Source organism: Panthera leo, chromosome C1, assembly GCF_018350215.1.
Source record: "Panthera leo isolate Ple1 chromosome C1, P.leo_Ple1_pat1.1, whole genome shotgun sequence".
Taxonomy (NCBI): Eukaryota; Metazoa; Chordata; class Mammalia; order Carnivora; family Felidae; genus Panthera; species Panthera leo.
The window spans coordinates 220265451-220280348 of NC_056686.1; the positions used below are offsets into that span (position 1 = coordinate 220265451).

Genomic DNA, 14898 nt, shown 5'->3' on the forward strand with positions numbered 1-14898 from the left:
CGTCCCCAGAGCGGCGCACGAGGAGCCCGTCCTGCCCCCACCAGCTTGTGGGCTGTGATGCTGCCCTCGGCCTCGTGGTCCCCAGAGTGAAAGACAAGGAACTCGATTTTAGGACGACGCACAGCGGCTCCTCCTTCGACAAGAGAGGCCGTGGAGAGTGTCTCCCGCGTGGTGTTAGTCTTAGTTTGATTCTTAACGTCTATTTTTGAGAGAGAGAGAGTGTGAGTGGGGGAGGAGCAGAGAGAGACGGAGACACAGACTCTGAAGCAGCTCCAGGCTCTGAGCTGTCAGCACAGAGCCTGATGTGGGGCTTGAACTCAAAAACGGCAATGACAGATCATGACCCGAGCCGAAGTCGGCCGCTTAACCGACTGAGCCACCCAGGCGCCCCATCCTTGGTTTGATTTCTGAAAGCAGTGTCCTTCCAGGTGGGCTGAGCCCACTGGCCTCGTCCGGTCACCTCGGCACGAGTCACACAGCGCCCCCACCTGCCATCCATGGCAGCTGCCAGGGGGCGAAGGCGGACAAAAGCTCCCCAGGTGAGGAAGTCCGGGAGCCCGCGCCACGGCCTCTAGGGGACACCCAGAGTAGCATGAGCTGGAACAGTCGAAGCAGCAGCCGCCTTCTTCCCAGGAGCCCTGAGAAGGCTTCTGCAAGGCTGCTTCTGGCTGGAGGCCCGGGCCCGTGCCGGCCCACCTCCTCCCGTCTCCCAGAAGCCACCTGTGCTCCCCGGGGTGGGGACCGGGGCCCTCCCTCCACCCTGAGTGCCAGCGAGGGCGCGCCCTCTGAGCCCTCCTGCTGCCGCCCACTCCCCTGACCAGGACTGCCGCCTCCCCACCAGAGACCCTGTGACAGCACCGTGGGCTTTCTCCGGTCCCCTTGCCGTGCGGGTACCCCACCCAGCGCCTGACAGTCGTCTTTAGGGAGAGACCGGAAACCACCGGAGAGAAGGGTGCTCTGGACCCTGTCCGCCCCCTACCTACCCCTCCTTGGTCAGGCCTGCCCCTGCCGCTGCCACCTGGCCAGATGTTTGAAGCCCCACCGTATTTCCTGGAGAAAGCTGGAATCTGTCAGACCATTTCTGCCTCCGCTGCAGTCCTTCTCTTCCCGAATTCCTGTCCACCTCCAACCCCACCACGGCCCAGCGCCGAGCAGGTGGCTCCCCACGGCTTGAGTTCTATCTAGCCTGGGGTGCAGCTGTCTGCAGCTGAGAGGTCCCCTCAGCTGCCATCATGGCCTGGGTGTTCCGGGCACAGCCTCCACCCACCACCCACTCCGCCTGCCCGACAGTCCCCACCTCTCACTAGGTGTCAGTCACCCTGGCCTGCCCCACGGCAACGGGAGGCACGTGGGATGCTGGTTTGGGAGCTTCTTAAGTCTACTATTACTTATTTTGAGAGAAAGTGTGCATGTGCAAGCAAGTTGGGGAGGGGCAGGGAGAGAGGGAGAGAGGGAGAGAGGGAGAAAGGGAGAGAGAGGGAGAGAGGGAGAGAGAGGGAGAGAGGGAGAGAGGGAGAGAGAGGGAGAGAGGGAGAGAGAGAGAGAGAGAGGGAGGGAGAGAGAGAGAGAGAGAGAGAGAGAGAGAGAATCCCAAGCAGGCTCCATGCTGTCAGCACAGAGCCCAACACAGGGCGCGATCCCACCAACTGTGCGACGATGGCCAAAACCAAGAGTTGGATGTTCAACGGACTGACCACCCAGGGGCCCCCAGTTGGGGGGGCAGCGACTGTTTTCATCACAGGGCATGAGGCCTCGATTCTGTCAAAGAGCACAAAGGCAGCTAACGATGGTGGGGCCAGGCCACCACTGGGGGCGCGGGGGGACACCCGGCACTCCACAGTCTACCCTGTTCCGACAGCTCTCGTTACCCAATGGTGACCTCCAGGGTGCGGCGCGGTCTGAGTGGACAGAACCAGCACCCTCTGATGGACAGATGCCTGAGGCTGACACCGTGCTGTCCCCAGGCCCCTCAGCAAGCAAAGGACACAGAACCCATCATTTCCTCCGTCCCCTTTGAGATGCCCCCTGAGGACCAGGACGCAGGGCCGGGCCGCCTTGGGCACGTCCGGGCCTGCGCCCCCGGCCCGGTGACCACAGACAAGAACCCAGACAAGCACGACCCTGCCCAGCACAGGCAAGTGTGGCCCTGGGCGCTGCCGCTGCGCAGGACCCTTGAGGCCACCGGCAGGTGCTGCCCAGGCTCCTCTCGTCACCTCTTACAATGTAGTGGTCCCCCAGATACCACACCTCGGCCGCAGTCCCTCTGGAGGGGGGCCCCCGCTGCACTGCCCTCAGCCCCGATTCTCTTCGCGCCCTCAGACCACTCACAGCAGCTTACGACGGGCCAGCACGCAGGTGCACAGGGCCCAGCGGCGGCGGCTGCCGGCAACGCCGGGCAGGGATCCCGAAGGCCCGGCCGGGGCTGGCCCGCCAGGACCGCCTCTCCCTCACGCCCACGGCTGCTAAGGAGACGACTGCCCCGCAGGACGTTCCCCAAATCATTTTTATTAGTTCCTAGAAAAGATTCAGGAGCGTTTCAGCGGACTGCCGTTTCAATGAAACCGCGTGGATGCAGTCCCTCTGGAAGAGAAAACAGTAATTTACCGGGATCTCGGGGTAAAAGCGGGCGGAGGAAGCCTGCCCCGGGGGCACTGCGCGCACGGGGGCACTGCGCGCACGGGGTCTCCGCGCCCCGTCACCTCACGACGGGCTGGCCTGCGGCTGCCGGCGCTGGTCCACGCATGCGCACGGCGTCGGGTCGTCCACCTCCCCAGCAGCTCCGCCCCGAGGGGCCACCGACGAGGGGCGCTGCGCGCCTACTTCCACAGCTCCCCCAGCGGCCTCTGCATGACGGCCCGGATGGTGTCCACGGAGAGGGCGTGGATCTCCTTGTGGACATCTTCGATGCTTTTGGAGGCGTCGACCATCTGTTCCCACAGGGGAGGCAGGGAGAGAGAGGACGGTTAATGCTTCTCGCCGTTCTCGCTGCGCGCGGGGACTCCAGGCGGGGCTGGGCTCCAGAGGGGCACCCCACGCCGCCGGGGTCCTTCACCCTCCCCTCTGACCTCTGGTCGTGGCTCAGGAAGGTGGGCTTTGCTCGTGTCCTGAGGACCAAGGCGTCCCGCACTCCTGCCGTGGCCCCGACACAGGAGAAACACCCAGTCCTGCTCCCCATCAGCCCCCTCCCCTCGCCTCCCCACCCCGACCAGTCCAGCTCAGAGCACGCGCAGGGATTGCAGGGCCCGCCCGGCCGCAGCCCTGCCCGGTCGCTGCTCGGAACTCCGGCAAGTTCTGCAAGAAGTCAGGCCTGGGGAGACGGTTTTGTCCTGACACAGCCGGGCTCCTGGGAGCACAGACCCACTCAGCTGTGGAACGATTTCGTGAGGTCTGGTTGCAGGAGTCGGAATGACCTCCTACACAGCCCGAGAGCCCACACCGGTGACACCCTCCTGAAGGCCTTCTAGACTGCATTCTGCACCCTGCATGCCAGGTGTGAACTGGCATACCGGCATGTCTCACACACGTATGAGCTCGCACACGGGTGTACCCCCCCATACATGTAAACACACACAGGCGTACCACACATGTATAAACACACATGGGAAAACCACACACATGTGTACCACACACACACACACACACACACACCTGTATATAAACTCACACATGGCATATCACACAGAAACTTCTACATCTCTAGTCCTCTGAGGGCCTGGGAACAGACACAGCACAGCACCAACAAGCGCCCTGGGTCCCTGGACACGGATCTAGAAATACCTTTCACCACAAAAAGCAACCAGGGAAACCTGGGGAGGCAACCGATTCTAGAGCTGGGCTGGAAAAATACAGGACAAATCCAGAAAATGTTCACGTGCTGGGGAGCAGAAGTGTAACAGGAGCCGTGGGGACGGGGGTCCCGTGGGCCAGACCTCGGCGAACAGACTGTTGGTGGTAAAGCAGGAAAACATGGGTCTGTTCAGATACAGACGTAGAGGTGAACTGAAAACCTGATGAGCGATGAGACTCTTTGGTGGTTTTGAAGAATCTCATCACAAAACACGCATTAGTTACAGACAGAGAGTCCCCTCGCAGTGGGGCCCAGCAAGCACCCTGGAGGTGAACGTCACCGGTACGCGCACAGCGGGACATCGCTCAGCCGAAGGGCGGAAGGAGCTCCCGCCGTATGCAGGGACACAGGTGAGCCCAGGGGGTGGCAGGCTAAGTGAAGTAAGCCAGAGACAGACACCGTATGATTTCACGTGTACGTGGAATCTAAACAAACAAAAAGCAGGAAGAGACGCATAAATGCAAAGATCGCACTGGTGGTTGCCAGAGGGGAAGGGGTGGGGGGGTGCAGGGGAGAGGGAAGGCCAGGCTTCCGGTTATGGGGTGGAGTCATGACGTGGAAGGCCCAGCCTGGGGACCACAGCCAGTGGCACATGCGGGTCCCATCACTGTGGTGCACACTAACCTTAACAGTGTGTGTCAGCTACACTTCAGTATAAATACCCGACAAAGCAAGCATCACCAGAAATGGGACAAGCCGAAATCCCACATGACATGGCAGGGTGCACTGGGAAGCCGACAGCCCGCTAATGCTACCCTGCCAGAGACGCACGACCTGAATCCGGTCATGGGCAAACAGGAGAGGCCATCTGAGACTCACTACCACAACTGCTGTGAAACTTCCGAAGTGTCAGAGTCATGAAAGTCACAGGCTAAGGCCAGGCACGTGACTGTACATGGAGTCATTTGTTAAAAAGGACGTGAGTGGGAACCCGAACGGGGGGTAACCCAAATGGGCCTGGGGACCCAATGGCGTTAAGTCCCAAATCTGACAGTACATGGCAGGGGGCAGGTGTTGGGTACAAATTCATTCTCGAATGGTCCTGGGAGAGAGTTTTATATACTATACTTGCAAGTTGTAACTTCTTTTTGTTATTTGCTTAAAAACTTTTCAAAAATAATGCTAAAAACGTTAATTTTCAGATAAACAAAAGCTGAGAATTCTATGCCAGGAGACCCACCCTACAGGGAACATTACAGAATGTTCTTAAGACTAAAGGAAGCGACACAAGATGAAAACTCAGGAGGTCGGGAAGGACAAGGGCACCAGCGCTGGTCGGTAGGAAACGGTTTCCTCTCCACTCACATTCCTGATCGCAGACATTTCTGTCTTATTCCTTGCAGATTTTGCAAAGTGTTCTAAATTCAGAATAACTTAAACCACGCAGAACTGACTGACAAAAGAAAAACAGAAATGGAACAGAACTTTGGAATTTCTGCATACGATATAATCAATCAGTATAAAAATGGGTTTAAAAGCTCATTGATATTAAACAAACTTAAAGGGATTTTATCTGGAGCTTCCATTTGTAGAAAGAAACACGCTGCTCACACCCCCAGCTCTGACGCAGGCACGTTGAACAGAAATGGAATGGTGTCCCCTGCTTTGCAAAAGTCTGTGTCAAAGACCGATGTTAGTACCGGTTTCGCTAACCAAAAGAAACCAACAAGGATTTTCGCTTTACTGGAAAGGGCGAAAAGGGCGCTCAGCGTTGGTTTTGCAGCAAGGAGGCCCGCTGGGCTCCCTCCCCGGGACGGCCCTCTGCGTCCCCGCGCCCCGCCGCCAGAGCGCTGTGTCTGCGAGTGTCTGGGCTTCACATCCATGGGTTATGGGCGCTCGTTAGCAAGATGGGTCACGAGGGCCTAGGAGAGGTGATTTTCTGGGTCTGGGAACATTCAGAAATGTTCCATATAAACTAACGGTGATCGCTTCTTTGCTTTAAGCCACTTTCCCTTACTGCCAGTCTCACAGGAACGCTGTCCTTGCACAGCAGGAGAAAGCACCCTGACGAGAGAGGCAGAATTCTGTGTGGGGGACGGGATGGGGCCACAGACAGGCAGCTCGAGGGAGCAGCATGAACCAGAGAAGACGGCCGAACTGGGAGCCAAAGCACTGGGAGCCAAAGCGACTCCCTTAGGCCTCCCACAGCACAGCAGGGATGCGGCCCCTCTCAGCAGTGGAGCTTGCTGATGGGAAAGAAAGCCAACATTCTCATTCCCGGGGCAGCCTCTGACCACACAGGGATAAGGGTGGGCCGGGGGAGCAGTGGGGAAGGGGCCGCTCTGGTGTCCATGGGGAGGGGGAAATGGGCCAGGCGAACGGGAGCGGTGCGCTGAGGCGGAGGGAGCAGGGCTGAGGGGCACTACGCCCAGGTAGACAGGGGCTGAGCTGCATGGGTGTGAGCCTGTGGGTGAGAGGAGGACATCCTCACAAGAGGAAAGGAAGAAAGGCCCCTTCCGGGGCTGGAACTGGTGGGACAGGGCTGGGAGGGAGGTAGCAAAGGACTCCCAGGTGTGGAGGCAGAACAGAGGGCCGCGCCCAAACCTGCCAGCTAGGACTTTCGAGATCAGAGGTGGAACAGACACAGCAAGCCAGAGTGCTACTCTGAGGTTACAAGTGGAAGGCGGGGGTGCCCGAGCGGCTCAGTCAGTTGAGGGTCTGACATTTGGCTCCGGCTCAGGTCACGATCTCACGGTTCGTGGGATAGTCTCACGATGAGGCCGGCGCCGACAGTGAGGAGCCTGCTGGGGATGCTGTCTCCCCTTTCTCTCTGCCCCTCCCCTGCTCGTGCTGTCTTTCAAAATAAATAACCTTAGGGGCGCCCGGGTGGCTCGGTCAGGTCAGTTCAGCATTTGACTTCGGCTCAGGTCATGATCTCGCGGTTTGTAGGTTCGAGCCCCACGTCGGGCTCTGTGCTGACAGCTCAGAGCCTAGATAGAGCCTGCTTCGGATTCTGTGTCTCCCTCTCTCTCTGCCTCTCCCCTGAGTGCACTCTCTCTCCCTCTCAAAAATAAACATTAAAAAACAAAAATTAAAACAAAACCCAGAATAAAAAAAAAAAACAAGGCGAAGCGAGGTGTGACCTGTGGGTGGCATGATGCCAGCAGAGGAGCCCTGACCACACGGGACTGCACTCTGGGAGCTGCCATCTAGTAAACTCTCCCCCACTCACCCGCCAGGCACCAAATTCCCTAGTTGTGCACAACCCACAAAGGGCTGGGGTCTGCTGTGCGCGGAAGCCCTGGAGGAGCCCCAGGCCCGCCAGGCGTCTCGGCTCAGCAGCAGGACTGAGGTGCTTTCTGGCGGCGACACCGGGAGACACCCTCACCTTCCAGTTCAGAGTCTTATCCGCCATCAGCTGATGGAAGCGACGCAGCGCCCGCTCCTGGAAGTTCCCATTCTCATAGCGTTCACGGCCAAACTCTCCCCGGGTGGCGGCCTCTGCCAGCCGTAACTGAAGGAACACCACGAGGTCCGGCTTCGGGAGGCCCACGTCCGGCTGCTTGCACCAGTCCAGGGAAAAATTCTGGCAACAGAGAACCCAACAGTTAGAGAAAGAAGCCACGACGGGGTCGAATTTTTGGTTTCAAAATTCCTAACAAAGGGGGAAAAACAAGCTAATGTGTGTCTGAGACAGCAAAGGGATCTCACTTCAAGTACGGCCCTGAATTGGATTCTGATTCAATCTATGTGTGAAAACACAAGACCAATCAAACAGTTCCCGACAGAACTGGCGACCGAGCACGTGACTGAATGATGGCGTCAGGAAAGGGCTCCTCTTTGTTACGGTGACATTATGTTAGTGAGAAGTTATTTTGGGATGTGAACTGAAATGTTCACCAAGGAGCTAGTGACGTGCCCGGTGGGTCAGCTCAGAGACCAGAGGGTTCTGAGGCAGGTGATGGTGCTGGTGGTTATCGTCTTCTCTGCTGGTGCTCATGTGAACATTTCTAAATGAAAAGCAGAACAAACGGGCAGCATGGTCACTGCCGTTCTCCCCGTAGAACGACAAGTACATGGCACGGGGGGGGGGGGGGGGGGGGGGGGGGTGGGGAGGAAAATTAATAGAAAACACCCGGACACCCACCATGGAATGGAGGCGCTGATATGCTATCCGAGCAACACAGAGTTCTGACAACAATCTGGGTGCTCTTCCTCCCGATAAAGAGCGACTTAACCCAGCGAAGAGAGGGACCCTAGCAGTCCTAGAAGGCATTTTATGAACACACGGAGTCTGTACCTGCCACGATCACACTGGGGGCCAGGAGACACTCACCTCCTTGGCACTGGTGAAGGCGACACCAGAAAATGCGTATCTGTCAACAACGAGGGTGATGCCTTGGCTCAACTTCTTCTTAATTAATGGCCTAAAAAACAGAGTGCTTCTGAACCACGGTCCCGGCTTCACAGGTCCAGAGAAAATAACTCACCAGTTCAGAAACCCATGCAATGAAGGGATTACTGGGCAGTGATTTGTAACTTTATTCTTGTTCAGAAAAGATCTGGATCTTCGCTTTAAAAAAAATTTTTTTTAACATTTATTTTTGAGACAGAGACAGAGCATGAACCGGGGGGGGGCGGAGAGAGAGGGAGACACAGAACCTGAAACAGGCTCTAGGCTCCGAGCTGTCAGCACAGAGCCCGACGCGGGGCTCAAACTCACGGACCATGAGATCATGACCTGAGCCGAAGTCGGATGCTTAACCGACCGAGCCACCCAGGCGCCCCATGTTTATTTATTTTTGATAGAACACAGAGCGGGGAGAAGAAGAGAGAGAGGGAGACACAGAATCCGAAGCAGGCTCCAGGCTCTGAGCTGTCAGCACAGAGCCTGACACGGGGCTTGAACCCATAGCCCATGAGATCATGACCTGATCTCATGAGCTGAAGTTGGTCGCCCAACCGACTGAGCCACCCAGGCACTCCTGGATCTTCTCTTTAGAAGATGCCACAGGAGCATTCCCGGCAAAGCCCAACGTAGAAAAGACAAGTCCACTAAAGCACCACAGATACAAGTGACAAAGACGGATGAGCAGAGGGAGGCTTGGGGCTGTCTGGGTGGGGGTGCAGAGGGGCCAGGCTGCCCTGCTGAAAAGAAGCAGAACCCAGGAGGGCAAAGGAGCAGATGAGACCAGGAGGAGATACGATGACGCTTGCGGCCTCGAGCCTGAAGGATGGGACGAGGATGCACAGGTGGCCAAGGGTGTCCCCGACCGGGTGATGGCTAGTCAGCCCCCAGCCCTGAGATCTCAGGTAGACAGGCACAGAAGGGAGTAGAAAATGGCTAAATTGCTATTTAGGGAAGTAAAAGAAATCCCTAGTTTCCAGGAATGAATTCCTGCATGGAGTGGGAAGGTGCCCCTGGAGGACTGGTGGGTTTTGGCAGAGACGGGGAAGGAAGTGCAGGGTGCTGCCCCCATTCTGTGAGGGCAGTGCCACCCAGTCTGTGCCCCCGGACTGTACAGAAGCCAGAAGACAAGTATCTCTGGGAACCAGCAATTGAGTCAATTAAGCAGAGCAAAAAGGTGGACAATCAAAGGGCTGGAGGAAATCAGCAGTTTCTTCACAGAAGTGCTTCAGAACAGCCCAGGTTAACCGGGCACTCATTCGCAGGCCTGCCTGTCCAGCTGTACTCGATCCTCACCTGGATCTACAAGAGGGGCCACCATGGCCACGATGCTGATGAGGCAGCTGTGGCTGAGAGGGGCTGCGTGGGACCAAGGTCACACAACTGGTGGGCAATGGTGCCAGATGTGAACCTGGCATCTGACCGGTCACCCGAGGACTTTCGCATCTGACTGAGCAAATGGTAGTGGCTGGAATGACCTGAAGGAGGAGTGGTGCCACATGCAGACCTGTGTGCCAGGGACAAGATCACTCGCTAGGAAGTGGAGTCAGCATTATTTTTCATTTCTAAGTGGACTTATTTTTCTACAAAGCCACAAAAAGCAAAGTCAGACCAATTATGTCCATGAATTCCAGAAGTAGTAAAGATTATAAAAATGATCTCACTTTCTTCTAATACTTGGAGTGGGAAGACCTTTCCAAATGAGACACAGGGGATCCAGAAGAAAGCAGCGTAGGCTTGCTCATAAGGGGGGACAGTGCAAAGCCGTCAGCAGGCATCTAGCTGCATCTACTGTGGAGCAGCCTTTCTGAAAAGCTCCCCAGAGCCACAGGGAAGTCAGAACTCTGCAGGCCAGAATTAGGAAGCAAGTTAGGAGGTGGTTTGTATGGGAGGATCCCATTTATTTATGTTACAAAACAAAACAAGCCCAACAACACAGGTGTATGTAAATGGAAACAAAAGCACCTAAAAGCATACCCCACAGGCACTGTGTAAAAGTTACATGTTGAGGGAAGAGGCTGAGTAAGAGGAGGCAAAACAAAAGGGGCGGGGAGAAGGTAAACTGTGAACTTCAGTTACTAATGTGTCAACATCAGTTCACCCGCTGTAACAAGTTAACTCCCTGATCTAACCAATAACATGAGAAATGGAGGAGGGGGTAGGGACAGGGGTATGGAGGAACTCTGACCTTTTCACCAGCTTTTCTGTATACCTAAACCTACCCTAAATAATGTCTATTAATAACAGAAAGGTGGCGGGGCAGGAGGAAGGAAAAGCACTAATCAGTGCTCTTTGGGAACTATGGAGCTCTAAGACCTCGGGTCACGGGGGACGAGCCTGACACTTTTAAAAGTGTCATTACTGGCGTTCCTGCCAACACCCTTCAGAATCAAGAGCTGCCGTTCACCCAGGCTCAAGAAGGAAGCAGCACACCAGGAAGGGACGGCACAAAGGTTGTTTTTACACTTGCTCCCAGCGGTTCGCGGAGAAAAGCAGGTGCACCGAGTGATCTTCCACCTCGCTCTTCTTTTCCAAGTAGGAACTCAGAAGTTTGCCAATTTCGGTTGATCTTTCTAAAAAAAGAGAAGAGGGGGTGACACAAAAGTGAGGACAGACTCTCCACCTGAAGTAGAATATAGCTGGGGCTGAGCTTCCGGTCCCACACTCAGGTCGAACTTTGTTTTATGGTACCACGTGTGTACACAGGTTCACACCTCCCCCTGAAGCCAAAGGAGCTTCCCTGAGACAGGGCAGCAGCGTGCACACACGACGGGACGAAAGATGCTTTAAGAAAAGGAAATGAGGGCACAAAGTAGTTATCTCGAAAGAACTATTCATAAGATTTGCAGACTGATTAGAACGGTATTCAAAAAAGCATTTTACCCTCATTTCCTTACCCATTTCGTAGGCCTTAAGGTGTTTTTGGATAACGTAAGCGCTGACGAAATTTTCGTAAGCACTTTGGAGATCAAAAGTTTTACTTTACAAACTAAAAATATCCCATACCGCCCGCCCCCCCCCCCCCCCGGGAGCAAACAGCTATCCAGAAAACCAAAAGCAGACACTGGGGTACGGACACTGCTTGGGGTGACAGATCGGGTCGTCACCTCGCGACACCAGTCTCCTGAGTGTACGACCACGTCACGACCCCGCTTTAGAGAGTGCCGCCGGGTCGTACGTCCACTACAGACCCACGGAGCCGCACAAACACCAGACCGAGCGGGACCGCGCACCGTCCGCCCCGCCGGCGCCACACCCACCCGGGAAGCGAAGCAGCTCGGCACGGTGGCCCGAGGCGCACAGCGTGGCCACCAGCTTGCGGCTCTGCGTGCTCTTTCCCGCGCGATCCACGCCCTCCAGCACGATGAGGGCTCCGCGCCGGCCCGCCATCGCGGCGCCTTCCCGCCACCCGCCGCGGTCCCGGGCCGCCCCGCCTTTCAGAGCGCCCATTGGCGGGCGTCCGCGGCGCGCGCTGTGATTGGCCGAAAGGGGCGCGGTCGCAGTGCGCGCTGGGAAGAACCGCTAGCCGCGGCGCGTGGCGGGCCCGGCTGAAATATCTGCGTCAGCGGAGCGCCGCCCGCGCGCGCTCTGGGATTGACTAAGGTGGGCCGTCTTCACTGCCGCACGCTGGGATTGGCTGCTGGCCCAGGGGTGGGGCGAAGGCTCTCTGGTCGGACACTGCCCCTTCCGGCGGAGTCCCAGTCTCCGGGCCCGGGCTGCGGCCGCTGTGGCCCGGGGCTGCGGGCCGTGCCTCGGGTGGACGGACTGAGCTGTCCCGTGGCGGCCGTGTAGTTCCGCGACAGTCGCGGGGAAGCGGTGGCGTTGTCGCTGTTCCTGAGGCCCGGGGTGCGCTTCAGAAGACACAGGCGGGCTCTCGGGAGAGGGACGGGGGCAGCTGTTCCGCCGCCTTGTGCCCGACTCCTGCCGTGGGGCGACGGCAAGTGGGGGGGGGGTAGCTTCAGGGTGGAGAGGAGCTCCTGGAGTCCGGAAAGCGCCCTCTCCTGTGTGCTGATGTCATGTTAGGGACACCCGGGCCGTTTGGGGTGCTTCAGGTGAGACTGTGCTGCTGCGGAGTCCGCCGGCCTCGCCTGGTGAGGGCGCTGTACCACCGTCGGGATCCCGCCCTCGCCACCTGCTCGCTTCCCGGGGGCCCTGCCCAGGTGCCGTCACATGGGGAGCAGGACACACAAGCTCGGGTGGTAATCAGCTGGGGGCCACGTTTCCCGGAATAGCCTCCATAACTGGATTAGAGATTGCGGATCGGAGGCAGTTGCAGGTAGAATTTTCCAGCGAGCCTCCTGGAGCACAGGCTTCCCTGCTGCAGCCCAGGAGACTGCCGAGGCTTCCCGCACCACCCACGTCCTCGGTCGCGATCTCCCTGACTTTTCCCCCCAGGTCTTAGGGTTTGTACAAGACCCTGATGCCGCTCTTACCCAAGACACCTGGAATAACTTTATGTTTCCCCAACTGACCTTTGCCTGATTTGGTTTTCGGTTCTGGAAAAGGTGATAGATTATATCATCATTCCAAATCGTTTGCCTCATTCCTCGATGTCGATCTTCAGCGTATGACTTCCAACGCTGCTGTAATCAGAGATGACACGCACACTCTGAGGCAGAAGTTTTAAAAGCTGGTGTGTGGTTCATCCATCCCCTCTTTGCCCCCCGGTGTGAAAAGGGTTTTTGCATGGTTATGACTCTTTGTTCGTGCTGATCCCAGAGAGAAGGCCTGCAGCCCCTGCAGCTGATGGCACGGCAGGAGTTAAGCCAGCGGGATTCCCTGTCCCTGATCCTGGGATCCCTTGTTACTGCAGCATGGCCTAGGAGGAGCTCACTGATACAAAGGCTGGTGCTTAATGTTCGGGGTGGGGAAGTAACATCCATTTGTTTGGTGTCTCCTGTTCTAAAATGTCCATCTTCTTGCCTTCGAAAGTGTGAAAAGGATTAGAGTGGGGATGAGAACCATCGCAGGGTCGGCAGGGCCCAGGGTAGCCTTGTGCCACGTCTGCAGGATGAGCTCACCAGGCTGCCGGGGAGAAACGTGAATGCAGGGACTTCCTGGCTGCCGGTGGAAATGGAGGAGCCTGGCCGTTGAGGGTCTTGGGTGCTGGGTGCTGGTGGGGGTGCCCTTTTGACTGCAGAAACGGCTAACCTGGCACAAGCACGGTGATGTTAAGATACAGCAAACAGTTGTGCTTCCATCGCTAAGGACATGTCACACCTCAAATATCAGGATGACTAACTGCCCCTGTCAGAATCCCAACCTCACTGTGGCTTAAATCACCAGGATATTTCATTATCTCATATAACTCCAAGTTCAGAGTTAGGCAGCTGAGAGAGAACGGCTTCCTTTGCTAGGTGATGTTGAAGGTCAGGTCCACATTTTAGTTCTACTTTTCCCTCATGGTCACAGGGTGACTTCCGCCTCTTCTTGCATCCGGTGCTGATCTCATAGCCCTGCGGTGGGCAGAGGAGCACCATTGGCTCTGGACATCGGTCTCCTTTCTGCTCTGCCACGGTGGGGGAGTCAGGTCTCAGGCCTGATTTTCAGCATGGTCTGTCTTGAAGCAGTGAGTCCTCTTCCCCAGACCACGGAGGCCTTGTAGGTGGGCACAGGACATCCACTTCATGGACGACGTTATGCACTTCCGGGTCTAAGTGTGCTTGGAGACAGAGGTGAAATAAAATGGGTTGTAAGTTGAGAGTTGGTGACACTGGCTGATGGGCACACAGAGCTTCTTAGGTCCTCTCTACTCTTAATGTGTTTGCGATTGTCCATTAAAAAACAAAAAGACTTGGGGTGCCCGGCTGGCTCACAGCTGGTGGAGTGTGCGACTTGATCTCAGGGTTGTGAGTTCGAGCCCTACATTGGGTGTAGAGGTTACTTAAAAATAAAATCTTAAAAAAAAAATCACTAAAACCCTTTTACTGTTGCCTCTCAGGTGTGTTGTACCTTCCACCTCACAGGATTGTGTCAGACACTGGTGCTGTGGAGCAAAGATCCTCTCACTGTGTTAGCTTGGCTACCATATCGAAACACCACAGACCGGGAGGCTCAGATGGCACCAGTCTTTCTACCACGGTGTGGAGAGAGATCTCTGGCGTCTCTTCCTCCTCTTAATTACTTTTCCAAATACAGTCACACTGTGGGCTAGGATTCATCCTATGAGTTTGGGGGGATATTCAGTCCATAGCACTCACCTACTTCCAGAAGACTGCTGGGCACATCAGTGCCTTACCAGACTCTTTTTCCCAGCCCCACTTGCAGTTAGGTGTGGCCAAGTAACTGCCAATTAAACGTGAGTAGGGGGGGCACCTGGGTGGCTCAGTTGGTTAAGCGTCTGATTTTGGCCCAGGTCGTGAGCTCACGGTTCGTGAGTGTTGTCAACAAGAGCCTGCTTCAGATCCTTGGTCCCTCTCTCTCTGCCTCCCCCCCAAATAAACATTTAAAAAATAAATAAATGTGAGTAGATACGGTGTGTGCTCCTTGAGACAGCAAACAGTACTCTCCCTTTGCCCACTGCTCCCTCTTGTTGCAACCCAGCCTTGCCTTTGCTGCTGATGACGAAGCTCCCTGGGGGACACACCATGCTTGGAGGAATCTGGGCCCCTGAGTGACCCCAGGGAGCATGGTTGCCACATCCTGGACTCTACATTGGGACTGTTACAGAAGAAATAAAATTCTGTCTTTTCCAAGCCACTGG

General features: G+C 56.3%; 1 protein-coding gene and 1 long non-coding RNA gene across 4 annotated transcripts; one reads left to right on the plus strand and one right to left on the minus strand.

Annotated features, from left to right (window-relative positions):
* Positions 1 to 2485: 2485 nt before the first annotated feature.
* DTYMK (deoxythymidylate kinase) lies at positions 2486 to 11614 on the minus strand. Of its 2 annotated transcripts, XM_042950861.1 has the most exons (5): positions 11456 to 11614; positions 10660 to 10768; positions 8124 to 8214; positions 7176 to 7373; positions 2486 to 2927 (listed from the first exon to the last, which is right to left on the minus strand). In XM_042950861.1, exons 1-5 carry the CDS (start codon positions 11583 to 11585, stop codon positions 2817 to 2819), a joined length of 639 nt encoding a protein of 212 aa, XP_042806795.1. In that variant the 5' UTR covers positions 11586 to 11614; the 3' UTR covers positions 2486 to 2816. The 2 variants fall into 2 exon arrangements, with proteins under 2 accessions (XP_042806795.1, XP_042806796.1); XM_042950862.1 differs by lacking the exons at positions 10660 to 10768; positions 11456 to 11614 and adding an exon at positions 9492 to 10592.
* Positions 2927 to 5731, plus strand: LOC122226908. Of its 2 annotated transcripts, none has more exons than XR_006205811.1 (3): positions 2927 to 4197; positions 4990 to 5093; positions 5191 to 5731. It is a non-coding gene; the product is annotated as an uncharacterized LOC122226908 (long non-coding RNA). The 2 variants fall into 2 exon arrangements; XR_006205812.1 differs by having other exon boundaries at positions 2927 to 3490; positions 4068 to 4197; positions 4990 to 5731.
* Positions 11615 to 14898: the final 3284 nt, after the last annotated feature.

What these genes read in the sequence shown, in the direction of transcription:
- DTYMK (XM_042950861.1), bottom strand. Translation starts at nt 11,585, where the DNA reads ATGGCGGGCCGGCGCGGAGCCCTCATCGTGCTGGAGGGCGTGGATCGC. An exon ending in CGAGCTGCTTCGCTTCCCGG is followed by an intron (nt 10,769 to 11,455) that starts GTGGGTGTGGCG and finishes CTCTTTTTTTAG; the next exon opens with AAAGATCAACCGAAATTGGC. An exon ending in GCGAACCGCTGGGAGCAAGT is followed by an intron (nt 8,215 to 10,659) that starts GTAAAAACAACC and finishes TCTGTTTTTTAG; the next exon opens with GCCATTAATTAAGAAGAAGT.